We start from the raw sequence: 26,952 nt of genomic DNA, 5'->3' as shown, positions 1-26,952 counted from the left end.
ATTATTCCTCAAACGCATAAAGAAAAAAAGTGTGGAAAACTGAAGTGGGATAGACAGACGGACGGACAGACCGACAGACGGACGGACTGACGGACGCAGAGGAAAGCTATAGTCCCCTCCGGTGAAAACCGGTAGGGGACTAATAAAGGTATTTACTGTACTCAATATGTATATAATAGTGTTGTGTTTAGCACTATGTATCAAACCCTGATTACTATTTAGGCATAGTACATGCTAAACACAGTTGAATCTCTATTGATGTCTCATGCTGAGTAGCTCATTTAACTGTTGTGTTGAAACTTTTAACAAACTCAAGAAAAAAAGGTGTTAACTATTTCAAAACATTTAATTGAACATTTACTCTGGCAACAATAACAGTAATTCTAACGTGTATACGTTGGAATATATATCAATAACGTTTAATGATAGTGATTGTTGATGGTGACGTTGCATCCACAGAATAGGAATTATGATTGTCGACCTCCAGAATAGGGTTGAGCCACTCCCACTCCATGTGTTGCCTCTAGTGTCAATGTACAGTTTACTAGCTTGTCATCCGTCATGATATCATTAGAATTATGACTGCCCATAGACTCTGAAATAAATTAGATATTGAGATTAATACTTGAATACTAGACGGTAAGTATTTTGTTTAATATGAGTTAATATTATTCATATAGATTACACACCTGATACAGCACCTGGTATTAGCCATAATGGTTCGATGTATTAATATCCCAAATAGTTTGTTTTTTTTAATTTTTTTTATTTGAAGTTGAACAATCAAATACATTTGTATACAATAAAATGATTATAACAGCTTTGAGAAAATTAACTTCAAAACAAAATTTTTCCTTGGAAGAGAGAGAGATAGACTGGTTGTTGAACATGAGTTAGAAATTGATTAATAGTTTTATACATGTATCATCTCTATACAGTCTGCTTTAATTGTTCAGTCAAGTCTATTAAGAAGAAAAAGCCAAGTTTCCCATCTCTTATAGAAATCATCTTATCTGCAATTTCGGGTAGCTATATATCTTAGAGTTGATATATGTGTTTTAATATCTATAAGTAATTCATGAATTGTTAGTGCTTCATTAAGACATCATTTTCTGTAGATATAGGATTTCATAACCAAGAAGATAGAATAAATGTCTGTAATAGGGTCAGGGTGTAGCCCAAATATAAAAATTAAAGGATCTCTTTGGATTGTAATTCTCTTTGATTGGCAGAATTCAAAAATTGCTGAATGAGTTCTTGAACATTAGGACACTCCCATAGTACATGAAAAATTGTCTCATCATGTTGTTTACAAAAGTTACATAACTTACTACATCCCTTTCCTATCTTAAATAGATATTTATTAGTTGTTAGAATGTGGTGATTAATTCTAAATTGCAGCAATTGTAATTTGGTACTTTTAGTGTTGACAAAAGGTAACTGGTATATGGTTTTCCACTGTAAATCTGACAACATAAAAAATAATCCCCATTTCGATTAATATTGAAATATGTAACATTTTCTATGTTTAGAATATTATACATGATCTTAGATCCTTTTCGAGGTGAGCAAAATAATTTAATGTGGAAAGGTATAAAAGGCCTTGGGTTATCATCTTCTTTTGAGATTCCATGATAATGTTAACAAGTTAAAATAGATTTCTGTAAACCAAGATAAGTAAGGAAGTTTGACTTGACATGAGACTTACTTTGAAGGTCTTGTAAACTTAAAAAGGACCCATTTTCATCCAGCAAATCATTGATATAAACAATATTCTTATTAAACCAATCAATAAAGAAATTGATTTTCCCCCCATTGTAATGTTCTTATTGTATCATATGGGTTGTGTAATAAATTCTTGCCATGTAAGTAATTTCATTCTATCTTGTATATTTTTAAAAGCAATAAATGTATCCTTCCAAAAGGAGTTTCTAACTAAATTAGTTAATATACAGGATATAAAGTCTGACCCAGTCTACAGCACTATGTCCGTATTAATTGATTTGTTTAATAATATATTCCATTTTGAATTTGGGCTATTTATCAGTCTTCTGATCCAGGATGACTTTAGACTTTGGATGTAATTATTTATTTCAATCATTTTGAGACCACCATTTGAGTGTTCTTGTGTAATTTGTTTTCTTTTTATTTTGTCCACCTTAGATTTCCAAAGAAAATTAAACAATATTTCATTTAAGTCTTTAATAAATTTACTTGATGGTGTTGGAAGTGAAATAAACAAATGATTCATTTGTGATATGATAAGAGATTTGATCAAAGTAATCCTACCAATAGAAGTTGTATGTCTTTTGTTCCACTGATTGATGATTTCTTTAATTTTAACTAACTTTTTATCGTAATTGAGTTTTGGAATATTTGCTAGATCTACGTAAAATTGGATGCCTAGTAATTTAAATTGTGTTGTCCAATGAAAATTCATTTCATGACATAATTTTTCAGTAGAATATTTATTGCTGCCTATCCAGACTAATTGTGTTTTTGATAAATTATTCTTGAGTTTAGAGATTGTATTAAAATTATTCAATTCATCAATAGTTGTTCTGAGGGATTTTTCTGAGCCCTCAGAAACCAGGATTATCTTCATTAGGACCATATATAACCGCTAAACTTGCACGTACATTACTAAATTCAATATCAAGGGCAAGGAAATAACCAGAATTTTCATTTAATGTTTTATGGACTTTATACTAAAAAATATTGCTGTACCTCTAGACTGAGAGGTAAATGAATCAAAATAAACATCGTATCCCCATTCATTACGTTATGTCTGTTTCCATATCAATAGTAATGTGGGTATCTTGTAAGCACAAAATATTACATTCTAATTGTCTATAGTATTGTAAAACATTTTTCCTTTTCTTAAAATTATGCAGACCCTGAAAATTTGCTGATATTATTTTAAGCTCAGACATTTAAGGTGGAATATAACGATGCGAATATTTTACCTTAGCTGTATGTCTTGTTGAGTCGTCCTCATGTTCACAAATAGAAAGTAAGAATAGATTGATAGGGAGAATAGATAGAGAGTGCATACTGATTAGATATAGAGATCTGTGCATTGTTAAGAGAGGGTACTTAGGTGTTTGGTTATTTACAATTTATAAATAGTTAATCGATTTACTCTACCTGATGTGTCCTGGTAGTAGCTGGACAACGAAGATTCGTTTCTGTGACCACTGAGTTATATAGTGGTAGATCTTATCTGATTTGTATACTCTCTAGAAAGTCCGGCAGGATTTTTTGTTTATGTTTTTCATAAAAATTGTCATGTTATTAACCCCCTTGGGTTCGTTCCTGTACCATACTGCCTCGTTATCTGAAAAGATGTTTTGGAGTGCAGGAAAAGTACCAGCGTGTCTTTTAGACAAATATTTTTCAAAAGACTGAACTGGACATAATTCAGATTTGGTGGCGTACAATCTTCCCCCTGTACCTTCAATTTCGTTTGTGATACCTTAAAGATTTTTTGATAACTCTTTTTGAACGTATTTTTGTCCATTCGTATTAATAATTTCAAAGTCCTGCACGCGATGGTTAAGCAAATTTTCTTGTCCCCTTCTACAGAAATAGAACATTATTTCAAAAACAACTTTATTTAGTAGACCTTGTGGGGTATTGGTTTTAAAAATAAAGTGGTGGCTGTACAATTTCTTCAGGTCCTCTACGGCGAGAGCAGGGTGATGGACAACAGCGCCTTTTCCTTCCGCTAGCGTCTTTCTCAGTAATGAAGAAAAACAGCTATTTGCTATATCAATCTTTGAACCCTTCTCCTTTAAGTATCTACATATACCTTGACGATTATTCAGTAAGGAATTTTTCTTATAAAGTTTCCCATTTTTCATTCTTACGTTACTGTATAAATCCTCCTGAACTCTCGATAAATCTTCTTTCGAGTATGAAGAATATCGGTGTTTACTGCATATTCTTGCAAGAAATCATTAAAAATGTTCATACTGAAATTTGTAGCGTGTTTGTTTTAGTTGTTGTTTTGGACATCAGGTTTTTCCCTAAATGTCAGCGGGTGATTGTTTCCGAATCGACTCATTGTTTGTTGTTATTTAGCAGACGATAATTATCTTTTTTGTGATTTTTAAATGAAGCGCCATAATAAAAAGCGCTTTGATGACACCGCGGTATCGGTTAATTACAATTGTTCAATCGATAAGTCTAAGATATTATTAGGAACTCTTATTTGAATATCCTTGTCAACATTTACACAATTTGAAATTTTTTTTAATTTATTGTTTTATGTCAAATGTTGGTAACAACGTATTATTTATCATAAAACATCACATTATAATCAGAGTCTGCCGTGGCGTACTTAGTAAAGCGTTCGACTGCCAAACCTAGGGTCGTGAGTTCGATACCCGCTCGCCGTTTTTCTCTCAAAACACATGCCGCGCTATATTTCGGCATAGTATGCTTATGCGTTATAAATCCTATGTATACTATATGCGAAAATAGATGAGTATTGAATATATAGCGACAAACTGACAGAAGGCATAATAATAACAAATAACAACAACACATATATACCTTGAATACAGCTAGCCATGTACGTTGGACGCAATATGAATTTTATTTATCATTTGCTACAGGTACATGTGTTCATTTTCTGTGATATATATTAATTAAAATTTTTTATATAACACCTTTCAAGGTTAATAACTAACCTCATACTAATACAAAAATGACATTTCTTTTACAACACCAAACATGACCTTCCTTCTATAAAAAAAAAATCATAGCCAATCAGGGAAAATCTAGAAATAAAAACGATGCAAAATCGTGAAAAATTCTTGGAAACCTGTATCCGTTGCCAATGCTAAATGATGCAAGAAGGGTGTGACGGACCTCATATATTATATAATTTTTTTTATTCCATTCCCTGAAAAATAACATGGGAAAAACATCCAAAAAATGTTTTCTTTAAAGAGACAGTACGGCTGAAAACATATGTGTGAATAACTTCAGATTTACCAATTGTATCGTTAGGAAATAAGAAATAACGTTGATTGTAATAGTTGAAATACATTAATATCCCTTTCACATACTTGATTAACGTAATTATATGCTTCCGGAAGTTTAAGGGTCGTACAAACCGAAATAATCTTAAATCGTTTATTTGTACCACGTGGACTTTGATTGGCTGTACCGGTTATCGACACGTGCTGAAAACTAAAAGATCTTTGGGCGACTAAGGTCATCATGGTATACGAAGTAAAAGCTGACATGAATTCATAAAAGCATTTGGTCGCCATAATAGTTTCGATCGCTCCTCTACCGCCTGGGGTACATGTATATATACCGGTTGAGAAAGTTAAGGTCGGTTGCTTTCCGATTGAGGCATTCACGTTGCACGAACTTCTAAATGCATGAACTACACATTGTAGTAAAATGTATTAATAAAGAAAACAACACTCAATGAAATACAAAATATATTTTATTCTTTGAAAAGATTTCCAAGGTATCCGTATTATTTTGCACCGACAGTGCTGCCTTACTTCGCATGCACATCGAACACGTGTGTCGTTAATACAGAGTACATAACGTCTGCATCTTCTTGGAAACCCCAGCAACATTACATCCAACACAGAAGCTAAATAATAGTAAATCCAAAAAAGTAACAACGTTTACATCCGTTCCTACAAAAACTCACCGTTTATAAAATCCATGCGATTTAAATTGACATTGCTCGACCTGCCAGAGTATGTGGTTTGCGCATGTGCGATGTTATAACATACACAGGAAAACGGTCTACAATTATCGAGTATCTGCGCCTGGATTTTAGTCTGTCTTGTTTCGTCGTTTATTAGATAGATCTTGCCAGTGAACTGTTGTAATATTATTTTTGTTCAAAACGCGTTTTTACAAGTCTTTTCGTACAAGGTAACGTGTTCGGGTGTATGAAATTCCTGAATGCGGTGAAGCATGACGAGGGCTCTTGGCCTTATATAGGGATGTGTAGCGATTGAGCAGAACGATAGAAATCGACAACTAATATGGCGGTAGTCGGAGATAAAAGGGAAATAATGCGTATTTATGAATTCATGTCAGCTTTAAAGGGATTCTATAAACGGAACATATCCTCGCTTACTCGATAATTTATGCCTGGTTTACCAATTTCGCTACATTGTAAAATGAACAGACATAATCATGTCAAATAACCCCTCAAAGGGCCTCATTTAAAAAAAAAATTTAGGTTGTAAAAACTCTTATATAAACACGAAAAATACATGCTTATAAAAAATAAGTGTGGTTATTTTAAAAACTTTGAACAATTATTACCTGGGAGAAGTAAAAATGACATATTTTTATAAACAACATGTCCAGGAGATTCGCGAGATTTACAACTGGCAACCTAATTTTTATTTTCTTATTATTGAGGTCAGAATGGTTTGTCATTTATAAATTAATTGCCCCTTTGTTTGCGTAACCTTTCTCATGTTTAAACTGCCGTGTTGCTAATTTAAGCCAGTACAAAATCTTTTGAAGCTGACGTGACCTTCCAACAGTACTCCATAGAACTACTTCATCAGCTCAAAAAAGAAGGCAATGGTAGCAGTTTTCTTACTATCATCCAAAAAGTGACTCTCATCAAAGATTAGTGTGATAAAAACTACATTTAAAGGACCTTTCTTAGCTGCATCAGAAGAAGTTGACTCTGTATTCTCATATTTACATTCTGACTCCTCAGTGGCCACGTTTACTGTTCGTATTCTTTCGTTATTGAATATTGATTGAATTTGCGCTTCCATTTTCTTGATTTTATTAGCACAAAAAAAAAAAAAATAATTAATCTTAAAATAATCTTCTTAATCAATAAGATATCAAGATATTTAGATGCACAGCTGGGTTGTCCGAAAATCCCGCTCTCTATTAGTATTGTTTTTTAATTTTTTCTACTTAAATAGGGTAAATCACTACTTATTTTTTTCTACTTAAATAGAGAAAATCACTACTTATTAAGTTTAAGGTTACCTTAGTCACTCAGATGACCCATTGTCATTGGTCTTAGCCCGTTGTGCGTCGTTCGTTAACAATTTTAATAACTTTTCTTGAAAACATTCAATTGTTACCATCTCTACAAGTAAGAGGAACATAAATAGTGAAATTCATAGCCCCTACCATCTCGGGCCTCATAGACGGGCCGAATATGCCAAAACAGTTATTTTTTAAAAATTTTCTTTCCTACTCCAACACGTGGGGGAAAAACTAAATGCATAGTTATGATATCCATGAAACTCTCTACATAGATTGTGAAATTTTACGTTTTTTGGGACATGGGTTTGGGCTCAAGAGCGAAGCCAATATAGTCATATGTAGTATATAGGTATTTAAGCAATATGAGCTGTATTTTTGTGCCCCCCTTCGAAGAAGGGAGGGCATATTGCTTTGCTGCTGTCTGTCGGTCGGTCGGTCCACCAACAGTTTCCGTTCATTTTCTTTGCAAAGGATAAACATATTAAAATGAAATTTAGTATAAAGGTTAACCATGAAAATATCTTGGTCAAGTTTTATATTGGGTACGATCGAGCAATTTTTGACAGAGTTATGCCCATTAGACTGAAAAATTCGAGTTATTTGCAGTTTCCGCTCATTTTTTTCGCATATGATGAACATATTGAAATAAAATTTAGTATACATGTTTATCATGATAATATAAAGGTCAAGTTCGATATTGGGTACGATCGAGCAATTTTCGTCAGAGTTATGGCCCTGGGCCTTAGAAAAATTCGAGTTATTTGCAGTTTCCGCTCATTTTCTTCGCAGAGGGTGCACATATTAATATGAAATTTGGTATGTAGGTTTATCTAAATAATATCTAGGTCAAGTTTGATTTTGGGTTTGATAGAGCAATTTCCGACAGAGTTATTTCCCTTGGATACATTCCAAATATTTGCAATTTAAGTTCATTTTCTTTGTGGATGTTTCCAAGGGAGGGGGACATAAGTGTTTCACAAACATCTCTTGTTTAGAATTTTATTTTGCTTCAAAAACCTGGTAATATGTTAAGTCTGCATGTAACTTAAACTTTTATGATAAATAAGGTTTATAAAAATCATTAATGTTTGTAAGTAGAAAAATTTCTTTTCTAAGGAATACATAGCAGATAAATTTTTGTACATGACATCAATAATTCATTTTTGTTTGAATTATAGCTTCTTAATTGCTTTTACCACAAAAATAAGGCTATCAGAAATTTAAAAACCATGATATTTTTGGTCAATTTAGTAGAAATTAACATTTTCCTAAAAAAAAATACCAGTGTGAAAATTGCAGTTATTATTATTTTAAGTCTTAGAAATCTTCTGTTCTACTAGAACTTTCATATCTATCTGAGAAAAAACACTAAATAGATCATTCTGATGTTTACAAATCTTCCACCTAAATTACAAGAAATCATATTGACGCAAGCGTCAAATGGGCCGCAAAAAATATAATTGTTGTATGAATCATTGGTTGTTTACATAAAAACACACCACAAAGAAGAAAATAAGAGTTGGTTGTTCTAATTTTTATGGTAAATTTTAATATACTTTCAGCAACTTGTTTTGAAGTTTAACATTTTACTATTATCTTAAAGAATCGATTTCGTTACTGTAAGCATTTCTAACGGAAATTGTATGATCATTGCCATAGTATAAAGTAATGGAGAACACATTGATTTGTACATTACTCTAATACAAAGTGCAACTCATCATTTTTCTCTTGGAGATTATGTATTTCAAACCATTTTGGGTTATTTTGGTTGCATTGTATTGAATGAAAACTTAATGTATTAGCATGATTTCAAGGGACCTCATAATAAAATAAAAATTTATTAGTTCAAATTTTCCAGTCAATTCAAATTTTCATTTCTGTCATATTCTTGCGTAAATAATTGATATAATGTCATTTCATGAAATTTTCTACCACATTTTACATGTAAATATAATAAATACACACACAAACTCTTTTTATTTGACACGGCACATAGAAATTCAAAAATATCATTCATATAAAATTTAATGACATTCAGGTCTTTAAAATTTAAGGTCTTTAGTATGTCCCGCATACCGATCCTGATGCATTGTTTTGAAAAGAATGAAGAACTCCGATATTTTCCGAATAGATTATAGTCTCGATAAAAACGCGCCAAATACGACAATTTACTAAGTTTGACCTACTTTTCATTTACGAGTAAAAGAAAAAATATGTGATATTTTCTAAAAGGCATAAAACATATTTCTACATGCAAATTGACTTTTAATTCATAAAAATAAGCATAGTATTATTTCTAATAAAAAAGAACTATCCCGCAGAAACGCAGTAACAATATTTAAATGTGTATCAAAAAACGGACCGCCTTCCGGCGGCCCGTAATGAAATTGGTCTCTGGGATGGGGGTTCCATCTAGGACGGAGCCAATATGGCCATATAGTAAATTATATAAAATCTTGTTCTCTTCTACCATATACTTAATATTTGAGATGAAAATGTATGCATGGTTTAGATGTCTATGAAGCCCTCTACATAAAATGTGAAATTCATGATATGGGGTCCAGACCCTTGTTGAGGCCAATATGACCACAGTAAAAGTGCATTTATTTAATATTTTTCCTGTACTATCACAGTTGTGGGAGATTTAGTCATGCTTTGTCATATTCATTTCCCAGATCAGAAGTGGGGGCTTTTTAACAGAGAGGGTGGTAAAAATGACCATTTAGAGAACAGTCATGTATTTTTACTTGGGTAATTGCTGTTTGTCATCCATAGCAATTTTAACCTAATCTTGAAAACAGAATGGTTGTAGAAAAAAGCTGCATGCATTTTGTGTGCATAATAAATGAGACTGTGAATATTTATTAAAGGTCTGCAGGATGCGGTTGTACCAACGGTTCATTAAATTTAATGTGTTATGTCTAAGCCTAATGAATCATTAAATTTTAAATAAACCATTAGTTAGTAAACACATTAAAGGCTGTTGTACAAAATCGTTATTAAAGGTTTATTAGTAAAATAAATGCAGCATTTAAATATTAATGAGTCATTAAAGCGTTCTTATTTAAATATTACCCATAATGCCATGCTCATCAACTTCAATTACGGGACGTCGGCGATGTTAGTAAACATCTTGCCAGAAAAGTCAGGTAGAAACAAGGGGGACATTTTGATACAAGCGAAATTCAACTACTTGCAGACTTGGTGGAAAAAAATATCAATATAATTAACAGCAAATTTACTATTACGTATACCATCACGAGCGAAAAAAAAGAAGAAAATTTGGGAAGATTAATGCTTTAAGAATTTCAAATCGACCCATTAAAGAAACAAAGTGGACTAATATGCACCAGACAGCAAAAAAAAGAATTTAGTAGCAACAAGCTGTTATTTAATATTGGGATTAGAGAAGTGAGGGTTGGGATCAATATAGTTGAATATAAAGAATAATGAAGAGTCGTTATTTCTTATGTACTTCCATCTCGAATTAAACATAACATTAACACCCCATTTTTCTATAATATTTATTATTTTGTGCATTGACGTCCGATACAGTAGTCGCTCATTAAAAAAAATTCCTTCAATTTCAAATACCATAACACACATTTTCATCAATCCAAACCACCCTATTCAAAAACCTTGCTACATGACAAGCACCTTGTCAGTAACACTAGAAACTGTGCATCATATCTGCATCTTTGCAACATCTAACATGTTCAAAATCTTTAGATTCAATATTTAATTCTGAAATAAAATCGACTTTCTCGTGCCGTCTGGAATCGTCAGAATGAATACTACTCGAACATACTCTACCCGTAATCACCTTCGAACCCCGCCTACCTCATAATTATTCATCATTACCACAAAAGAAAATATTTTCAATCTAAATCACTACGTTCAAACGAAAGAAAATATATTTCTTATGTACTTCCATCTCGAATAAAACATAAAATTAACACCCCATTTTTCTATAATATTTATTGTGTATTGACGTCCGATACAGAACGAAAGAAAGATAAACGCAATGTTTACAATCCCAAATTTAAAGAAACCAACAATCTAGATTCTAATTTGTCTTTGATATACCCATCCTTCGCAGATTCAGATGCCCATCTTCCATGTCTTTTGAACAATCTATCGGGTATACCGGAATTAGCACACACAGTAGCACCCCCTGCATTTAGACTGTGTAAACCATATTTTGAAATATCGGGCACAAAACATTTAAACGCCTCTATGAACAGTTCTCTCATTCTCGTATATGTCAAAGCTTTATTTCCATCCCGAACTTTATATCCCGATTTAGTCTTACTCATGTTACGAAAAATGAAATCGGAACAATTTGATGGAAATCCACACCATTTGAAAAACATTTCTAAATGTTTTACAGGAAACATTTTACTCTCAGTTCTAGCAATCACCACCCATTGCCCGTCTCTGTAAATATCAGTTTTACTTCTCTAAAAAAAATTGCCATATGACTTTCCTCAGTTTCACATCTGAACATCTTATGTTCAAAAGCTCATTGCTTCTTAAAAACCAGCATATGCAGTTAAACAAGCGCAAATAGATCTCCGATTATAAATATTTTCACTCTGAAAATATTTGTTATACATTTTCTTTAATAAATCTGCAGTAATTGGTTCTTTTTTCGTCCTTGGTATACACAGTTTTCTTATTCCCGATTCAAACACATTTTCACTAACTCCGAATCAGTTGAATGGTTCTCATGAAGATCCTTGCTCAATCACTACACCATTCTTCTTCAACCAATCGTCCCATTTATTGTAACTTCTATAATAACCTTTCACTGTAGAACTTGCTCTGCTTTCGGACAATAATTTCGGAATATCATGAATTTTTTCCCGCAAAATTTCAGGAAGGATGGATATATCTTAAAGCTATACACGCTTTAATTGTTTATTTTCCTGCCAGGAAAATATACCTGTTCATGAATATTGATGAAGGAAGAGCAAACCGACCTCATTGCGCATGTCCGCGGAGAACTAGGTGGTCGATATATTTTGCCTAATTAAATATCCAACTTGATTTTTAATATGCTTAACAGTTGTTAATTTGAAATACATACATGTATAATGAGTAAAATACGTTTGTCATTCACGATACCCTAGCTTACTTCTGCATTAAAACTTATAGGATCTATTAATAGCACACAGGGGAAAAACACAGGTCTACGAGACCTGCAAAAGGTATGAAAAGACTCATTAAAAAAAGCTGAGGCTTAGAAATCCTAGACTTTTATTGATCACATAAATAAACTCAAATTCAATCATTGATTGTTTTATTTTACAGACAGAGCCCAGAAAAGATCACTCTACAGAGAAAGAGGTATAGGCATTCTTTATGTTTTTGGCCCCCATTAACGAAATAGATAAAGATGACCCTAGGTCCCCAGTTTAGATTTTATTATTGGATGACCTTAGGGCCCCCTATAAGACTTTCATGCTATATTCAAAGTCTCATATGTTACAACTCTATTTACTCATGTTGTAGGCTTGTGTTAGAAAAAGAGACCTGCATAAGGTAAGGTCTGAATTATTTAAAGAGAGCTTAGGCTTAGAAATCTTTAACCTATATGGATCACAATTATACTCAAATTCAACCATTGATTGTTTTATTTCACAGAGAGAGCCCAGCAAAGATCACTCCACAGAGAAAGAGGTATAGGCATTCTTTATGTTTTTGGCAGCCATTAACGGAATAGATCAAGATGACCCTAGGTCCTCCATTTTAATTTTATTGTTGGATGACCTTAGGGCCCCATATAAGAGTTTCATGCTATATTTAAAGTATAAAATGTTACAACTCTATCATCTAATGTTGTAGGATAGTGTCCTAAAGAGAGATCTGGCAAAGGTATGATTTGATTGACTTTTAATGAAAGGAAGCTCTGACTTTGAAATCTGAGACTTACATGTGTCACAGAACTATAGTCTTATGCTATCATGATTGTTGTTTTTTTTAAAAGTCTGAACCCACTGGACAGCTCTCCACCGCAAAACAGGTATAGGCATTCTTCATTTTTTTGCCCTCATTAGTGAAATAGAAATTGATGACACCAGGTCCCCCGCTTTTATTTTGTTGTTGGGTGACCTCAGGTCCCCATATAGGAGTTTTTACTATCTCTATTCAATAATGTTGTTCGTTTGTAATCCCCAGGTTCCCCGTTTTAATTTTGTTATTGGATGACCTTAGGGCCCCTTTATAAGAGTTTCATGCTATATGTAAAGTCTCAAGTATAACAACTCCATCTACTCATGTTGTAGCCTTGTGTCTGAAAAAGAGACCTGCAGAAGGTATGAAAAGAAAGCTGAGGCTTAGAAATCCTAGACCTATATGGATCACATAATTAAACTCATATTCAATCATTGATTGTTTTATTTTACAGACAGAGCCCAGTAAAGAACACTCCCCAGAGAAAGAGGTATAGGCATTCTTTATGTTTTTGGCCCCCATTAACGGAATAGATAGAGATTTCCCTAGGCCCCTTTTTGAGATTTTATTGTTGGATGACCTTAGGGCCCCCTATAAGAGTTTCATGCTATATTTTAAGCATATTTAAAATATACATGTACAATGTATACGGTTAACAAAGTATAACTGTCAGTGTTTCTCAATATATTTTTATCTGTTGCAGATCTCACTACCATTTTGTGCAGGATGTTTTAGAAGGATACATCGTTGCAGCATTTTTGATATTAAGTGGTCTGAAGGATATTGATGACACAAATTGCGTAGGATTTCCCGTTTTTAGCTCACCGAGCTGAAAGCTCAAGTGAGCTATTCTGATCACATTTTGTCTGTCGTCCGTCTGTCTGTCCGTCTGTCTGTAAACTTTTCACATTTTCAACATCTTCTCAAGAACCACTGGGCCAATTTTAACCACACTTGGCACAAAGCATCCTTAGTCTAATGTGAAAATTAAGGATCACGCCCTTTTGCAAAGGGAGATAATTAGGATTTTATAAAAATTTTCCAAAGGGAGATAATTAGGATTTTATAAAAATTTTCGAGAAATTTTCAAAATCTTCTCATGAACCATAAGTCCAGGAAAGCTGAAACTTATGTGAAAGCATCCTCAGGTAGTGTAGATTCAAATTTGTGAAAATCATGACCCCCGGGGGTAGGGTGGGGCCACAATGGGGGGGGGGGGGTCGAAGTTTAACATAGGAATATATAGAGTAAATCTTTAAAAATCTTCTTCTCAGAAACTAATCAGCCAGGAAAGCTGACACTTGTGTGAAAGCATTCTCTGGTAGTGTAGATTCAAAGTTGTGAAAATCATGACCACCGGGGATAGGGTGGGGCCACAATGGGGGGGTCGAACTTTTACATAGGAATATACAGAGTAAATCTTTAAAAAAATCTTCTTCTCATGAACCATAAGATCAGGAAAGCTGAAACTTGTGTGGAAGCATCCTCAGGTAGTGTAGATACAATGTTGTGAAATTCATGACCCTCGGGGGTAGGATGGGGCCACAATGAGGAAGGGGGGGTGTCAAACTTTTACATAGGAATATACAGAGTAAATCTTTAAAAATCTTCTTCTTAGAAACTAATCAGCCAGGAAAGCTGAAACTTGTGTGGAAGCATCCTCAGGTAGTGTAGATACAATGTTGTGAAATTCATGACCCTCGGGGGTAGGATGGGGCCACAATGAGGGGGGGGGGGGTGTCAAACTTTTACATAGGAATATATAGAGTAAATCTTTAAAAATCTTCTTCTTAGAAACTAATCAGCCAGGAAAGCTGAAACTTGTGTGGAAGCATCTTCGGGTAGTGTAGATACAAAGTTGTGAAAATTATGTCCCCCGGGGATAGGATGGGGCCACAATGGGGGGTTGAAGTTTAACATAGGAATATATAGAGTTAATCTTTAAAAATCTTCTTCTCAGACACTAATCAGCCAGGAAAGCTGAAACTTGTGTGGAAGGTAGTGTAGATACAAAGTTGTAAAAATCATTACCCCTGGGGGTAGGGTGAGGCCACATTGGGGGGTCTAAGTTTAACACATGAATACATGTATATAGCGTAAATTTTTAAAAATCTTCTTCTCAGAAACTAATCAGCCAGGAAAGCTGAAACTTGTGTGGAAGCATCCTCAGGTAGTGTAGATTCAAAGTTGTGAAAATCATGACCCCCGGGGGTAGGGTGGGGCCACAATGGGGGGTTGAAATAGGTTGAACATAGGAATATATGAATAAAAATTTCTCAGAAACTAATCAGCTAGATGATTCTTTACAATTGTTAAGACTTTGGCCCCAGGACAATTCTTTGGCTTTACAAGAAGGTTCAGAGTTTGATGTAGGTTTATATCCCATATATCCCAATACCTATTGTTCCTCAGGTGAGCGATGTGGCCCATGGGCCTCTTGTTTCCATTATGAGTAGTGAAGAGCAGCTGCAATGGATTTTAACACAAGCTGATGCTGTGATGACCAACTTAGGTATAGATGAAACAAAGGCTGTTGTGAAGCTTAGAGACAACTTTCATCTTTTAGATCAAGACATGCAGAACATTCATCAGATGAAAAGTCCTGGTGGATTTACTTGTTTCTGTGGGAAACATTACAAGACTGATGGACATTTTAGGCGGCATTTGTGCAAAGTTCATAAGTGGCAGTTTCATGTACCTTCACAAACGGTGAGCTTGGGTGATGCAGTTACTTGTTTTCTGAGTATGGCATGCTTATTATATGACACCAATGATGCGTACAGGATAGCAGATGGAGAAAGATGTATACGAAATGCAAAATTGGAGTGGTTATATGCATCAGCAACAAGGCATTACAAATATCAAATCTGGTTATGGAGAATGATTTCCTACACTATTACTTTATTGTCTCCTCGTGAAAGCTTTGAATACAAATGGAACATTAGCACTAATCTAGTTGGTGGAGTTGACAAAAACATTCCGAGCGATAACTGCGTGGAACTTCAAGTTAAGACCATAAAGAACCAGCTCAAGACTCAGGGAGCTAACAAAAGTTTCAATTCAGCGCGAACCATAACACTAACAACGCAAGTTCTTGATGACGTGAAAATGAGCCTTCTAAAGGAAAATAACACTATTCGTTCATCCCGAGTTAGGCCAGATGTGGATAAGCGCACTGACATTATGACTATTGCGAACTGTATATTAAAGCTGCTTGGTCCGATTTTATATCAAATTTTATGCACGCTTTTAAACGATGGCTATGCTTAGTTTATGTATAATAATAGACATTGCAGTAGTTTTACCCGTCAATTATGCCAAATTTCAATGAAGAAAAATACGTACAAAATTTGCTAACAAAACAAAGGACATTAAAAGGTACCGCGTTATTTCGGCTAATGTTAAATTTCACCCCTGACGACGAGACGGGTATGGTTGTATTACGACTTTGACATCGCTTTAAATGAAGGTCGAAATGATCAGACAATTACAAATAAACATGTGTACGTTTTGTTCGCTAATATTTCCAAAGTCTGCTTTCTTTCCAATCGATGCATAGCATGCGGGTTGAATAACCCCAATCATTCGGGGGACGAAACCAAGCGGTTTCCTTTTCTAAACATTCCCGTGATGCATTTTGGTTTGTTTTTTCGTTTGCCCAAAGAAAAATTATTTTTATTTACTTTGAATATTTCTAACTTTGAAAGGAGACTGATTCTGCCGGTGTAAATAGGAGAAAGTCCATAACTTTCTAAGATTAATGATTTGTATGGAAAAAATGTTGATACTGTAATTACAAAAAAATCCAACCAAGCAGCTTTAAGTATGTGCAATGGACAGTTGACTGATCTGGAATGGAAAAGTTTCACGAAATTAAAAAAACCGCTTGAATCAATTGATGCTTTAAAACTGTACCAGTGGATTGTTGAAAACACGATTATTTCTAATAACACCATGTTAAATTAAATTATCGGAAAGATGTATAGATTTTGTCCACTGTTTTCAGTGTAAGTGGTCATATAGTATAAATACAGTTGAGCTTTGATATCTCGAACACTGATATCTCGAATACAATGGATATGTCGAAGTGATTTTTAAGTCCCAACTACTAATTGTTTTAGTATTTTACTCTTGATATCTCGAATACTCAGATATCTCAAAGTATTTAAACAGTCCCATCTAGTTCAAGATAACAAAGTTTGACTGTAGTATTTCTGATAACACTGTTTTAAGATTGAGTTGGATAAACTTCATGCATGTGCATGTATATACACCTTCACATATAATTTTCAAAAAGTCCAAGTCATTTATTCTTGGTATTTTGAGCCCCTTTAACTGGTTTAAATAATAAATACATAATAAAAATGACAGATATGGGAGCTAAAAATAATGAAGTGAAAACTTTTTGTAAATATAATTATTTATATTCTGCTTTATATCATTTACATGAGAATTTACAAAGAGCATTTATTTCATAAGTTCTCATAAACATAATAAAATTTCAGAGAATTGTCATAGTGCAAACAGTTTACATTTGAATATTTATTGGCAGAAAACTGCTTCTGCTCAATTAAATATTACATTAGTTTACATCAGTTGTTTTGCATTGACATATTTAAAACATTTTAAGAATGAACATAATTTTATACATTGTATACAGCAAAACTTGTCAAATTCGGATTTTGTGTACTATGAAACATGCCTATAACACCTTTAGTGCATTGTCAATTTTTATTTCAGTTGTTTTAAATATCTCATAAAGAATTTGTAATCTGGCCAATTTCTATGGTGATATCCTGATTAGACAAGTTTTACTGTATTCAGAATTGCACTAAATCAGTTGTACAGCAAGTGTATATTAATTGCTGAAAAGTCAACTTCGGAAGTTCCTCTAAATACTTGTATATACACACTTAGTCATATGCATCTATTAGTATACAATTATTACATGTATGGAGTAGTACTATGAAATACGTACAAATACTGTACATGTATTTCAACATAATTTTATGCTTAATCACTTTCAGATTCACTTATAGTTTTTGATGTATCTATACTATAATTGTCACTGGACATGCTGGATTCACTTGAACTTTCATGTCAAATTCAGATTTATAAATATGATACATAGTTCTAAAGGACTCGCAATTTACTTCATGACAGTCACATTGCATATCGCAAACATCACAGCACAAATGTTTAACTAAATCAGCACTTGGAACAGAATTGTAAGATTCTAACAGTTTTTTCCTGCGACATGTTTCAGTATTTTTTGCATAATCTAACATATCAGTATCTAACTTACGTAAATGTCTACTACTGTAAATAAGTAAATCATAAGACTGAGTGCCATCCCTACCAGCACGTCCTAACTGTTGTATGAAGACATCTAAATCTTTGGGTGGCCCATAATGAATAATATTATTAACACTTTTGTAGTTCACCCCCATTCCTGCAGCACTAGTTGCAATAAGTACCCTAATATGTCCATCTTTATTTTCCATATCCTCTCTTATTGCATCTTTCACCTGATCAGTTGTACAAGAATGGAACATTTCAATATAATTAATACATTCATTTAATCTTACTTTTAAAGCAAACTACATATCTGCACACAATTTTATGCTCGGACAAAAGATAATATGTCGTGGGCATTCACCACCCTGATCCATGACCATGTCAATCAGCCAAGAAAAGGTCACACTGATTTTTTCATTCAGCTTTATCTTTTCAACAAAAAGTTTAATGCTTTCTCTGTCAGGACTCTCTACAATTTCATGGAAGTTCACGAGTGCAAGCTTCTTTCTCAGCTTTCTCCTACTTGCTCTGCTGGCTGTTGATGTAATGACAAGTGCTGGACATGCTATCAGGGACCTGATTTCACCAAGTCTACCAAACCATTCCCGAAATGGCTCACTTTTTCCAGAACTTTCACCCCTGTAATAAGTTTAAAGATTATAACGCAATTCAAGGATTCATGAGGACAGTGTTTCTATGTAAAGAAATGAATTTCTCAAATCACTATAAATTTCCCCCCTTCAAAATCCTAGATAAAAGGAATTTAGTCTATTGTAAATTATTTATGTTTATACTTTTCAAAAAATAAAATTGATAATAAAAATTTCATGCTAGTGGTAATAATTATTACACGTACCAGTTGATAACCATGTGAGCTTCGTCTACCACAAATAGTTTGAAACTTGAAGATTCAATGGGCATGCTCCTCCACATGTCATCTGATAGTACAGCCTCAGGGGATGTATAGACATATGTTGTTTTGCCTGCTTTTATGGATTCCTTATCACATTCCTTGTGAATGTAATTTGCATGCAACCCCAGTGACCTCAGATAGGAAACCTTAAAAAAATAGTGTAGCTGGTGAAAATTTTCCAATCAATATACAGTGTACATAATTTTTAATTGTTTACTCCTTATCAAACTGGGATTTATTTCAAAATCTGGATATAATGGATTGTTTGTTGTTTTATACATGTAATACAAGGGTGGATCCAGCAATTTTGGCATAAAGTAGGGGGTCTAGGGTGATGCCCCTCCCTTAAATATCCACTCAAAGATAAACTCTCTAAGCATGAAATGAATCACTAGACCACCAGTTCAACATACAATATTTTTCGGCCAAATACTTTTATTCATTTTTTATAGATAATCTTAATTTTCATTCATAAATCCTAGCTAAGTCTGATTAAATTCTAAATTTTGGTAAATTAAAAAATATATGTGATGAATGTCAACACTTTCTTCTTAATTGAATATCTTTCGTATAGATTTATATATGTTAAGAGCATACCGTAAGAATGTTTTACAAAATGTTAATTAGATTAGAATTAAGAGAATAAAAACAAACCTGTTCTTTCATGATTGACAACAGCGGACTGATTATCAAGACCTGACAGTGACAAGGATTACTTGGTTTGGCTAAGAAAGGAAAAGCTTGGTAAGCCATAGACTTTCCACCATCGGTTCGTATGGAAAGGAAAACATCCTTTCCTTCCAACACATATTTCAGGGTCTGCGACTGAATATGTGTAAAATTATCGATTCCAAACACACGTTGAACTTCTCGAAGTTCGAGTTCCGCCATATTGTGAGTTGCTCTAACTGGGATTTGCAACGCTGATTCTCATTGGACAGATTTTTCTGACTCTTTCCTTCAGACAGACACTTCATTGGTTAAAAGCATTTATGAATATTCATGTAAAACGTGGGCATTAGCCAGGACGCAGCCACGGGTTTGTGGAAATAGAATGGACACAAAACCCGTGGCTTGAGACGATGCTATATACCAATCTCATAATTTTCTAAAAAATCTAAATTTTTCCCCTATTTCAGTCAAAAAAAAACATTGGTGGCACGCACGTTTGAGAAAAATTTCAAGACAAGTCTGACTTTGAGAAAAAAAATTATTTGGTGGCACAGTTTGGTAAGAAGATCTAACATTTTCTGAGAAATCTCAGATTTTGAGAAAATATCAGCGTTTGTGGACCAGAAGCCTGACGAAGGGGTGCGGCTAATATGGCAATTTAGTGAAAATGTATCCAATCTTAGAATTGTTTTTATACTTCTATATAGATTTGAAGGTTCTGATTTCCGTAACATTCTTTCATTTTTTTAACTCATGGCTACTGGGTTAGTGGTTCAGACATTAATCAAGGCGAGTCCAATATGGCTGTTTACTAAAAAAAAGGTAACTTTTCAATTTTTACGCTCTCCTATACATTTTAGAAAAACTGAATAATTGTAATATGTCCATGAAACCCTCTAGCTAAATTGTGAAATGCGTGATCAATGTAGTTATTGAGTAAATATGTATAAAATAAATCTTAGAAAATCTTTCCTACTTTCACAAAAGTGGGAGATAAATTTAATGCATGATTATGATGCTCATGAATCTCTCCACCAAATTGTTAAATTTATGGCTCTTTGGCCATGGGTTTAGACCCTTTGGCGAGATCTTTATGGCTTTATAGTGAAATTTGAAAACGTTTCATTTACAGCAGGAGATAAAATGAATTGTTATGATATCTATAAAAGGATATCCCTAAATTGTGAAATTCATAACCCCAATGTCGGAGGTTCAGGGCGAATATGGCTATGAACATCATCAATTAATTGTGAAATTCACTGCCTAAAGATTTTTTCACGGGAGATGACAAATAACGCCATAAAGTAAATATTGAATTTATTTAGGTCACTCGGGTAACATATTGCCGGCGGACATAGGTCGACCGTTAACAATTAAATATTTGTTCATTTTATTTTGAAATAGCCAGACGATAAGATGACTGGTTGCATAAGGACAGTTGACGTCGAAAAAACCAAAAGGGAAAAAAGATATGCCCCGGAAAATTGATCTCGGACGGACTCACTGAGCGCTATAAGGACACTGAGCGCTATAAGGGCATCCGTAATGAAGCTTTATAGTAACATACATACATATATGAGACAGTGTATGAACTATGGTATTCAGTAGACCATAAAAGCCTGTTGGTGTCTTGTTTTCAAAGCTACACCGTACAACCGAGCGCACAATTTAATACATGTAACAACATAAGTAGTGCTATTAATTGTGAAGTAAACCTTTATTTTACATCTATTCGTATAGAACTTCGGAATTAAAACAAGTGAATGATTTGGATTTTAAAATTATATTTCTTTTAAAGGTAGCAATTTTGCTATAGTTTTTTGCATCCGTTTTTATTTAATCTTCCCGTTATCTAATGCATAATTGCATACTTTTAATTTATGAATTGGAAATTAATGATTTCAATATTGATAATTTTCACAGTTACTGTCATGAAATAAGCTCGCTGGTATAGCGACCCCCTACACCTGTTTATGACTACACACCGGGGTTTACGACAATTGTCAATATGAAATCAATCTTGTACATTCAATACAGGTGTGCTGCTGTGCACATCGCCCTTTTAAAATTCCCTCTACTATAACCAGTATATTTCACAGTGTGGACTTTAAATTCACACGCCTAAACTGTATGTGTGTTGCAAACTTTAAACACAATTTCGGGAGAATATTTAACAACGGCCAGAAAACAAGCAATGAAAAGTAAGTGCCTTCTAAAGTTATATATTGTGTTCATATATTATACTCCTTGCAGACTGAGTTTTTGTTGACATGTAAATATCCTTTTTTCATTTCAGAACTATTCATTTTGACCTGGATCTTTATGCTATTACTCATTAAAAGATCTAGGTGTCTGTTCAATATTCCAAAACAAGAGTAAGCATTGTTAGCATAACAATCCACATTATTTCTTAGTTAAGTCGACTTTAAAAAGACAGTCTATACATTGTATATTTAATAGGGAAAAAAAAGATTTCAACGTAATTCTGTAATGTTAATATTGAGAATAGACACAAGACGTTTTGTGTCGCCATGTTTAAATCTAAAAAATGTTATCACCTGTCATTCTTTGTTGTCAGATTGGCTTGCTTGGGAAGAGTTTTGAATGATTACGGCACCATTTATAGTTGTCCATGGGATATATGTAAGCTTGTTTTTATCATAATGAAATTAAGCTACCAACAAATATATTAGTTCTAGAACTATAAAGATATTGCTTTTATTTGTCAAGGCCGGTTGTATAATTATTATTCAATCTGTGAAGAAGCTGACATATAGCTAGTTCATCGCAAATATTACATTAAAAAAAACTGTTTGAGACCTTAACAAAATAGAAACAGATTTGCTATTATTTTTTAATTTAAATAAATAATAATTTTTTGTACCTAAAACAGCATTTTGTATTTTTTGTCCCCACATTATTTGGTATTGTTCAGAAAACTAGTCAGATTGCTTTACATGTTGATTGCGTGTCCGAATCATAGAGCTTATATGTATATACCTGTTATAGTAATATATTTACATATTTTTACACACCAAAAAGTACTTTGTTTTTCGTTTTCTTTAAGCTAATGCCTGCTCAGCGCCTAATATAAAATGTCATAGAAACAATTCCCTGTGTGGAGAGCGAGAGCAGCAGTTTACCGTGGTCTCAATTATTGTGTTCTTGTCTTCATATCCTATTCTTAAAAACGAGAAAGTGTTTACAACATTGTGTGCATGTGGGAGAACAGATTTCAGCTGTTACGTTTCATTGAACGATACTACAGGCATTCAAGGTAAGTAACATTTATGATAAACATATATTTACATTTTCCAATGTCTTCTCTGTGATAAACCTACCAGTCAAACTTGTAGTATAAATTTTACTGTATATCTGATATTGAATCAAAGCAATTTTATAAGCAAGGTTTGTCTAATGAGGTATCGTTTTTCGGGAGTGGGTCGATGAATGATAGGTAATTTAAAAAAAAAATAGTGTAATATATTTATATACTTATTCTGTATCTGTGTCTTCAAAATTAGCCAAAAATGGTAAGTATACCAACATTGAATCAATAACTGAGTCGTAATAGTCAGTAGAGGACAAATGCAATAAAACAATGATTATCACTGACACAGGCCAGTTTAAACAGCCAATGTAGATTTTACACCCCCCCCCCCCCACCCCTTGAAGAGTAGACAGCAATATTATATCGTTTGAATTATGACAAAAACTATATCATTAAAATCAAGTTTCACTCAGATTTCAATCAAGCTTTATCAGTAATCAAAAAAGTACGTATTAGACAATTTCACTCGTTGTCGTTTTACTCCCATTAAATTCAGAACTAACATATATTAGTTTTATTCAATTTATCAAGATATATTTTTAAACGACTTATAAAAGTACATTTTTTGACACCACGACGTCAGGACGAAGCACGTGCAGTTTATTGACATTATCCAATGCATATTTATTTCACTCTTAGTCTCTTGTTCATTTTAAATCGACTCTATAAACAACTTGATAAAGTATATTATTTCCTCGTGGGTTTTATATCAATTCCTCATATTTATACACACAACATCGTTAAGTTAATCTAAATGGTCTGTGAGTCCTTAAGTTCGATTAAAGTTTTAAGAAAATCTGACTCTTAGCGTTTGTGACATGTACACTGACGTAATTTTGCTGACTCTAAAGCAAATTCGTATTCACAAGATTGGGATTTATCAAAGTTAGGCCAACTTCTTTTATAAAACGAATTGCTAATGCTTGATATATATTTAATGTGGGTATCATTTCAGAACTGTGTAACGAAGATGCTTTATCCTTCTCACCAACAGTCCCATTAACAACCGAGGTTTATAAGCCTACTAATGGTAGTACTGCGGAGACCCCTTGCTCAACCCAGAAAAGTAATTAGCAAGAATTGTTCTCTTCATTAAATGATTCACGTTGACTAGAAAAGAAGAAATTCACCTTAGATTTCAAAGAAAATGAGATATTTTTTTTTAAATTTGCTTTGCTAAAATGTAACTTGAAGGTATTTTGACATTTTGAGTGTATTTCAAATGACTTATTGAACTTGATTTTGTAATCATGCATGCTTTACGTATGATTGGCGTATCTTGTTATGTAAAATACCTGCAATAGTTTGGACAAAATTTATTTTACACATTTATAAAGAACATCTATTTGAATTAATAAATGAATGCATTCTGTAATATTTGATCTAGTATATTTATGTCTAACGAAATCTATACAGGTATTAAAATTTCAGTTTTCTGTAGGTTTCATAAGAATGTTCATGAATAAGCAATTTACAAAGGAAAGACAGTGCACATATGTTTAAAGAATAATCAGCATTGCAGAAATACACATTGATTATGTTTTTAAAAAAACAGTAGAATCATGTTCATCATTATATTTGCTATTTGGCTATTTCTTCCTATCAGTAAAAACACATCTTTGCGCTATAGTTGCGATGGACTAATTTCTTAATAATTCTGAATAAACAACATAATAATGACATCAATTAGAACTGTTGCATTCATTTCAATAAATCTGTGCTTTAAGGTAGTTCTTCTGCTGGCGAAATAGTCGGAGCTCTATTTGGTGGCATTGTTCTGGGTGTCTTGGGGGTTATTTTGTCACATTTTGGGACCAAGTGGTATCGAAACGCAAAACCGAAGCATACCACCAGGTAAGATTGCCTAGATCAGAACGCCTTACGTTTTCTAACCTCGTATAATATTTTTTTGGCTTTTCTGACATAGAAATTCTATAGATAGTGGATAAATGAAATCAATAAAAGAGAGTCCGTTGCAAAAGATGTAAGTTAATTCAAAGAGTGCATTTTGTTTTGATTCATAGAAAAAGAGAATTAGGAACAGCGAATCCAGCATATGGATCCACACCGTACACTGTGCCTGTCGATCAACAATTAAATTCTAGACCAAGAAATACTTCCCATGTTTACACGACGATCAATGACAATACTGTATGTGGTATTTTTACTTATTATTATGAAAACAATATTTCAGCCGCTTTATTTTGTTTTGCTGAAAGCACAATGAAATCATCTTTTACAGCATCCTTACATATAGCTAATCTATCTGCTTATACAATCTGAAAAATAATTGCATTATCAATTGTTTTATTTTAAATTTTTTTAAATTAATTGTTATTAAATATATATATGTTTTTGCTTTAGCCTAAGGTTTCCCACGTCAAACCTATAGTGAGATATGACCAAGAAGACAACGCAACTTACAGTGAAACGTACAGTCATCTGAATGAATCAGAATATAAAGAAACAACGGATAACTACGATCACGTTAGACCACCAGGGGGTATATCGAAAACATCAATGAATGACAGCAATGGTATGAAAAATAATTCTAGCGCTTTTGCTAATCCGGTAAATGAATATACGGAAGTTGTGGGAGACGGATTTCTAAATCATGGTGAATGCCATGGTAACTAAGCCAAGCCATGGAAAGAAGGACACTGAATCATGTTCTTTATCTATAAATATAGATATAAACTTCATAGCCAACAGTATTTAAATCCTATCATTAAAGTTATAAAGAATAAAGTGTGTTTCACTGTAATATAAAATTTTTCAAAGTACACATTATTGAGTATTATCTTTATCTTATTACATTCCATGAGATTATTTGTTTATGTGAAATGCTCTGGTTTATCATAAGTGTGCAAGTTTTTATCCTAGGTGTCATGTCCACATGAAATATAACGGTTGAAATGTAGAAGATCAGCAACGGATTTGTTTTAATCTGAGAGTGAATTTAGTTCATCTCAAGTATATTGCCCATATTTAACATGCAATATGCAACTAATTCATTATAATTAAAACATACAATTCTCAAACTATAATTTTTCATCTCGACGTTAACCTTATTTTTGTTGCCATTCAACGTATTTGTGTTCATATTCAAGTACAATTACTTTTTAAAGAGAGCCTACAGTGAAACTCATTTTAAAAATAAGTTGCATATTAGTGTTATCTCCAATCACTGATAGATTTTGGTTTTTTTAAGTCCAAGTTAAGTGGTAAAATTGTTGCAATTTGTCATTAGTCTGGATATTTCACAAAATATTTTTTATTTGACATGTATTTATGTTTACGTTTCTACCTCATAAGTGTTCTGAACAATATATTCATATATACATGTATATTGCATTGAATTAAACGAAATATTCAATCTGCTTATATTTTCCATTGTCTTTAACTTTGTTAGAACTATAAATAAAATTTCATTATTCTTTTTCAATGATTACAACATTGGCACATGCCCTGATCATGAAATGGGTATGTCCAACAGCAGAATATCGTTGATGATTGCCGCGTAGTAATATTAGTTAAAATTATAAAAATATATATGATTGTGTACCAAATGAACTATGCTCAAAAAACTCAAGTGGTTTTCATGATGAAAGTTATGTAGAAATGTCAAAGATTTTTAAAGGTTCTCACTTTATTTGAAAAATATTGTAATTATAAGTAATAAGGAATCATTCTTTGACATTTATGAGGAGGTTATTACTATAAAATCTATCTTAAATTTGATCACGTGTCCGACCCTTATAATCTCCCTCATAAAAAT

The 26,952-nt window shown here is 33.1% G+C and overlaps 1 protein-coding gene and 1 non-coding gene across 4 annotated transcripts; one reads left to right on the top strand and one right to left on the bottom strand.

The window, feature by feature from the left end:
* Positions 1–17,394: 17,394 nt before the first annotated feature.
* LOC105335566 (uncharacterized) lies at positions 17,395–20,475 on the bottom strand. The gene is made up of 3 exons (XR_010712869.1): positions 19,826–20,475; positions 19,115–19,317; positions 17,395–18,897 (listed from the first exon to the last, which is right to left on the bottom strand). It is a non-coding gene; the product is annotated as an uncharacterized protein (transcript).
* Positions 20,476–21,861: 1,386 nt separating this feature from the next.
* Positions 21,862–26,549, top strand: LOC105342975 (uncharacterized). 3 transcript variants are annotated; one of them, XM_011450113.4, is made up of 8 exons: positions 21,888–22,044; positions 22,140–22,218; positions 22,422–22,486; positions 22,911–23,120; positions 24,130–24,240; positions 24,902–25,028; positions 25,199–25,325; positions 25,539–26,549. In XM_011450113.4, exons 1-8 carry the CDS (start codon positions 22,038–22,040, stop codon positions 25,809–25,811), a joined length of 999 nt encoding a protein of 332 aa, XP_011448415.3. In that variant the 5' UTR covers positions 21,888–22,037; the 3' UTR covers positions 25,812–26,549. The 3 variants fall into 3 exon arrangements, with proteins under 3 accessions (XP_065937523.1, XP_065937524.1, XP_011448415.3); XM_066081451.1 differs by lacking the exon at positions 22,140–22,218 and having other exon boundaries at positions 21,862–22,044; XM_066081452.1 differs by lacking the exon at positions 24,130–24,240 and having other exon boundaries at positions 21,887–22,044.
* The last annotated feature ends 403 nt before the right edge of the window (positions 26,550–26,952 follow it).

The sequence above is a fragment of the Magallana gigas genome, chromosome 4 (assembly GCF_963853765.1).
Source record: "Magallana gigas chromosome 4, xbMagGiga1.1, whole genome shotgun sequence".
Classification (NCBI taxonomy): Eukaryota; Metazoa; Mollusca; class Bivalvia; order Ostreida; family Ostreidae; genus Magallana; species Magallana gigas.
This window is presented reverse-complemented; position numbering and strand designations above follow the sequence as displayed.

Excerpts from the sequence above, each read along its gene's own strand:
- LOC105342975 (XM_011450113.4), top strand. Across the intron at positions 23,121-24,129 it reads CGATACTACAGGCATTCAAG|AACTGTGTAACGAAGATGCT; the intron begins GTAAGTAACATT and ends GTATCATTTCAG. Across the intron at positions 25,326-25,538 it reads CGACGATCAATGACAATACT|CCTAAGGTTTCCCACGTCAA; the intron begins GTATGTGGTATT and ends TTTTTGCTTTAG.